The sequence below is a fragment of the Prunus dulcis genome, chromosome 1 (genome assembly GCF_902201215.1).
Source record: "Prunus dulcis chromosome 1, ALMONDv2, whole genome shotgun sequence".
Classification (NCBI taxonomy): Eukaryota; Viridiplantae; Streptophyta; class Magnoliopsida; order Rosales; family Rosaceae; genus Prunus; species Prunus dulcis.
Genome location: NC_047650.1, coordinates 4,786,856 through 4,792,880, shown reverse-complemented (window position 1 = coordinate 4,792,880; position 6,025 = coordinate 4,786,856). Strand labels below are relative to the sequence as shown.

At 37.9% G+C, this 6,025-nt stretch overlaps 1 protein-coding gene across 1 annotated transcript; it reads left to right on the top strand.

Annotated features, from left to right (window-relative positions):
* The first annotated feature begins 4,573 nt into the window (after positions 1–4,573).
* LOC117616457 (F-box protein At5g07610-like) lies at positions 4,574–5,779 on the top strand. Its single transcript, XM_034345785.1, has one exon. It carries the CDS (start codon positions 4,574–4,576, stop codon positions 5,777–5,779), a length of 1,206 nt encoding a protein of 401 aa, XP_034201676.1.
* The last annotated feature ends 246 nt before the right edge of the window (positions 5,780–6,025 follow it).

Genomic DNA, 6,025 nt, shown 5'->3' with positions numbered 1-6,025 from the left:
TTTTTTTTTTCTTCCAAGGGTTTAGTTTGCTTCAATGTGTGACAGAGAGATATAAGAGCAACTCCAACGTTCTCATGCCATTTAGGGATTATCAATGTCATATTTGATACTTCTAAATGGTAGAAATGCTAAAATTTCAAGTTTGTTAAACGTTCTCAAATGGTAATTTGCTATTTCTGTATGAATAATATATATATATATATATATACATATTTGTTTCAAGTATGTGGATCCCTTTACCAATAAATCCTCTGTCTCATCTATGATTAGTTTTTTCACTTTTATAGAAGGGAAGTATGGATGTGAGCCCTCTTCAAAGCCGTAGCATAAATTTCACCTGTCCGAATAAAGCCCATGTTGGATTGCATAGATTCAAAATTTCATGTATTTGGGCCATTCTACTTTGCAGGAGGAGGAGGGGGGGTTGTTGGTTTTTGGGGTTCTTAAGTGAACATGTGGGTCTAAGGTGACCATGACCTTGCAGATCTGGGTTAGGCCAATTGATTAATGCAGTGAACTCCTCCCTTACATCTAAGTATAAGTTTTTTATTATTTACACTACCGTTTGTATAAAAAAAACAATATCGAAATAGAGTATAGGCACGTATGTGTATATAATATTTATATATAGTAATCTGGAAAATAATACAGGCATATGTGTGTGTGTGTGTGTATATATATATATATATATATATAGCAATTTGGAAAATGAATTTTATTTCTTATAATAATTTTTTATTTGTCAAAGTTAGAAAGGGGAGGGAGGAAACTCACACACATGAGTACCATATGACTTGAATCTAGGATCATTTGGGAGCACACCCAAGATCTGGATGTATTTTATTGTTTTGGCCCTTGATATTAGATTGTTTTCTTTTATATTCTCAAGTAAGGGCATTTTAGGGGTTTAGAGAATTATATATATAGCTCAGGGTAATTAAAACAGTTTACTTGTAATAAGGGCCTAATTGACATTTCACTATACAATTATTTTTGGGAAAATAAGTCCCTCTTTACCATGTAAGCAGGAGCTCTTACATTACTACCAATAGAAGTGCGACATGTGTGCATCGGCAAATACATTTGCCGCTGTGTAAACTAATTCCCATGGAGCAACACCCTCAACAATGCCAGGAAAATACATTTGTACATGAGGATGACGAGATTGAAAGGACGTATTACGTAGCCAATAAAAATCATCACCTCTACCCACCACCAAAGCTGGCAAAACTGAGTCGCCATCACGAAGGTAAGTGAGAACCGTCGAGAACGGTTCATCCACGACACTCGATTAACGGAACGTGTGCAGTAAGTGATAGATTGGGGAGCGCCGCTGAGAACGGAACCCAGACCGAATCTTCCTCTTCATCAGTGTCCGAACCGAGTGGAGGGTCATGCTAGTCTTTGGGCGAACAACTCCGTTGGCGATAGAAAATTCACAGCCGTGTGTGGTTGCTGAAGTCAGTGACCTCAAATAGCGTAAGCCTAAGGAACGAGAAATCAACAACAACGAACGTGAATGTCGACTGAAGTCATGGCAAGACAACTCCAAATCGACGGCACCCATAGTGAACACGATGGAGATGGCCACTTTAGAGATGTTAGAAAGAACTGGAGAGAGATGGTTTGAACCAAGTGAGGTCCAAATAGGGAGAGGTCGAGAGAGGGGAAAGTTTCATTGAGAGGGTAACTTAGAAGATAGGTGCGAGTTGTGAAAATTTAGGCCCGTTGTGTAACTTTTTCGGAGACTGTTTTTGAGAATATTTTTGGGAAAAAAAAAATTGAATTTACATTTTTAGAATTTGAAAATGTGTTTGATAAATTACTTAGAAAACATATTTAGAAAATAAAAATGATGAAAATGCGTCTAATAGTACAAATGAGAATAATATTATGTTAGTTATTTTTCAACTGTATTTTTATTAATTTTTGTTTTAAAAAAATGTATAATTTAACAAATAAAAAATTATATTGTTTTTTAAAATCTGAAACTATTTTTTTTTCTCCTTTTTCTCATTTTCTTTTTCTTTCCTTCTTCCTCCTCTCCCTTCTCTTTTCCTCTTTCTTCCCTCTTTTTCATTCTCACTCCTCCTTCCTTCCATGGTATAAATCCCATCAACTCATCTCTCTCTGGTTCCACTAATTAATGTTAGTGGTGATTAGATTGGGTGGTGATGGTGGTTGAGCTGGGTATGTGATAGTTGGTTTCTCTCATCTCTCCCTCTGCAACTTTCTCTCTCTCTCTCTCTCTCTCTCTCTCTTCTTCTCCCTCTTTTGGATTCTTTCTCTTCTTCTTTTTCCTTTCTCTGTTTTTCTTTTCTTTTCTTTTCTTCTTCCTCTCTGTATTTTTTTCTCAGTTGCAGATTTCTGTGATTATGAGTTTTTTTTTTCTTGAAATTTTGGGGCTGATTATGGTTGGAAGGAGGAGATTTGATTGTTTTGGATATAATTTGATTGGATTGTTTGCCCGTTTCACAAAGAAGAGTTGGCTTTGATTCGAAGAGACTAAAAACAAAAACGACTTTATGGCGTTTACAACATTTGTTCATACTTTTGGATTCATTCTCCAAAAACAATTTCAGCTTGTTTCTAAAAATAACCCACCCAACATGTTTTCAAGTGAAACCAGAAAACAATAACAGAAACTAACCTTGAAAATGATACCGAACCGGCCTAAGTCATTTAAGTGAACAATGTTTACGGATCGACATCGCTTCATCTTGACAACCGATGTGCTTTTGAAATGTGTTTTTGTAAATCACCGTATTAGATATCTACCGATGTCGCTTGTATAAACCACTAACCTTGTTTATAGTCAATTTTAAAACAACGACACGATATTCATTCACATTTTGACGTCTTTTACGTGACGTGATTTTGCAATATTGACATCATTGCAAAAGTACCATCATGACATATAAAAAATTCCTCCACTAAGGAGCGAACCCAAGGCACCGAAAGAATGTGCACCTCGCCCATTTTTCTCTTCCTTTTCAGCCACCAACTGTTAACCATGCATGCATATATCCCATCCCATACATGCATTCATGTGTTTTGAAAGAGGAAACATAACAGCCGCACATACCTTGACTCCGCTGGAGGGAACACCAACACCTTGAGTCGAGCTTATCAAAAGGAAAGAAAAAGAACCTTGAGTTGAAACTAGTTAAGGTTTGCTAATGGGTCTAGCCCAATGAAAAATGGTATTATATTGCGAGTGTTGCTATTTTCACTCTTTTGTATTATTTTCCCATCTACCATGTAAATTTGAAAAAACTTAAACTTACCTTTCCAGCTATTATTATTTCTAAAATATCCTTTAATTGTATTTTTATATTTGCCATCACAATAAAAAATTTGTTCACTTAGCTCATCCCCACCCTTCCCCCAACCTCCTCCTTTGGTGAAAACCCAACAGTTAATACTATGACCATCACACCCACATCCACCTATCCTTCTCTCATCCATAGCCATCCCCACCACCAATTTGATTTTCCCACCACAACCCTCACTCCTCCTTCACTAGAAAAAACCCAAAATGAATACATATATATCATTCTAACGCCACCGGGGCCAAAGTACAGAGCATTCAAAAGAGGAATATTCATCTGGAGGCGCTATGCCCTAGCTAAGAGAAATTCCCCACAAAGCATTACAATTAAGGAAGTCCAAGAAGACCATCCGAAACCAACACCTAAACTAGTGACAGAGGTGGCTGTACAGCCCCCTAAATTGATTGGAGATGGGTGTGGGTTTTGGAAAGAAAAAAAAAAGCAATAAAAGAAAATATGGGTGTGAGTGCATGTGAGAGAGAGAGTTATAAATTTGTCTTCATAAATTATTTTATAAAGAGGTAAATTTGCTATTAAATTTTTGAAAATAAAGTGGGTGGAAATAGCAGCACTCTATATTGCACACTAGTAGTCTCAAGTTCAAACTCTCATGGCACATTGGCAAGTATGTGTGAGAAAACTCCCTCTTTAAAATCAATATTTATTTATTTTTTCCCAATGATAATCAAATTTTCTTAAAAGATTAAGAATTATTTACATATTTCTCATTCTCAATATTCTATTCTCTCTTCCTTCCCACACCACACATTCCCACCAACCCACACCCCACACCCCCACACCCCCCCCCCCCCCCCCCCCGCCGGGTGTTTCAATAATAATTAAACATAAATTCTGTAGGGTTTTACAATATCATTTTCTAGGACAAACAATATTTGCCAAATTGTGCCATTTGATATATAGCCCTTTTGGTGTTTTTGGACAAACACTCTCAACAGGTTTTACGATGTCATTTTCTAGGATAAACAATATTTGCCAAGTTGATGTTAGTGGAACCAAGTTGGTGAATATAATTCAGTCCCCACTTGTATTTTTTTAGTTGCAAAATTAAATTCACAATGGACAAAATGAAGAAGAGAGACAGCCAATGAGAGAATAAGAAATTGTTGGTAAGTTGGGATAAGAAAGTTGAATCCTAAGCCAATTCTTGCACATGTGAGCAATGCAAACTAATGCTCTGTTAGTTAGTATTGATGAGATCTGATCATTCTGAAAGCAACAAAATGGCATCTCTCTGTCCCACCAGCAACTTTCCCAGTGATCCTTTCCCGGCAGCAGCTGAGGAAATAGCTTGCAACCAAGACCTCATCACGCTGATCCTCATCCGCCTGCCTGTTAAGTCTCTTCTCCGATTCAAATGTGTCTCCAAGAATTGGCTCTACCTCATCTCCAATCCACAATTCAGTACCCGCCATCGCAGTCTTGCCTCTGCAGGCATCATCTTGTGTCAAAGTCCCGGTCTCATTGGTCACCTGTCTCACCATTGCAGAAATGCTGAGCAACCCTTTACGTCTCTCAACTTCATCGGTGACTCAGCCGGTGTTAAAGTGTTGCAGTCTATCAATGGCCTGGTCTTGTGCTGTAGCTATCCCAAACGGGGGAAACGCCGCAGCTTTTATGTCTGCAACCCTTCAACAAGGCAATTCTTGATGCTTCCTCCACCTAACGCGGATGGCTGCGATTCGTGCACAACCATTTTCGGTGTTAATTTGGCTTTCAATCCCTCTAAGTCACCTCACTACCAAGTTGTCTGCGTTCAAAATTGTTCTTCTTCATCAACAGCATCCGGTAATTACCAGATTGAGATATACTCATCTGAGACTGGAACTTGGAGGCTATCTGGCTCTCCTTTTGTTGCCTCATCTGACATGGTGTTTGAAAATGGGGTGCTTTGGAATGGCACAATTCACTGGATTAGCCCAAAAGGGGCTACATTATGTTTCGATATCGATCGAGAGCGCCTCCGATCAATGCCTAGTCCTCCATCACATGAGAGATGGGACAAAAGAAGGTTCAGATATTTTGGTGAGTCTGGTGGTCATTTGCACCTTGTTGAAATTTATGGTCCAAGCACTACTCAATTCCAAGTCTTTGAGATGGAGGCGGATTACTCAAGATGGATTCCCAAGTATGATATCGACATGGCTGCAATCGTAGATGAACTTCCGGGGATGGTTATGGAATACCTTGAGCTCCATGAATATGGTTCTCGTTTCTATGCATTTGTTTTGCTTTTTGTCCAAGAAATTGAAGGGGGCCCGTTTCTGTTGCTACACATTCCTGGTAAGTTTATATCTTACAATATTAGAGATAGGACCTTCAAGGAGATTTGTGGTTTTGGTCCCAAATCCACCGAAACAAATACTTCTGCGTTGCAGATCGGATGCTTTCATGCTTATCAGTTTGTAGAGACTCTGGCTAGTGTTTGAACATTTCAGTATATTATTTTCTATCGTCTTATTATGTGTACCATTGAGATTAAACTCATCTTTTGTAATAATTGTATGCCTCTCAAGATTGGGATTCATAATGTAATGATTTTTCTATTGATCTTCTCATATTATTAATTGTATATTATTTTCTGAATTTGTACTATTCCTGGAAATCTTTTCTTAATCTAAAAATACGAATTTCATTAAGAATAAGTGTTGGTTACTCTTAAGGTCAAATGTCAA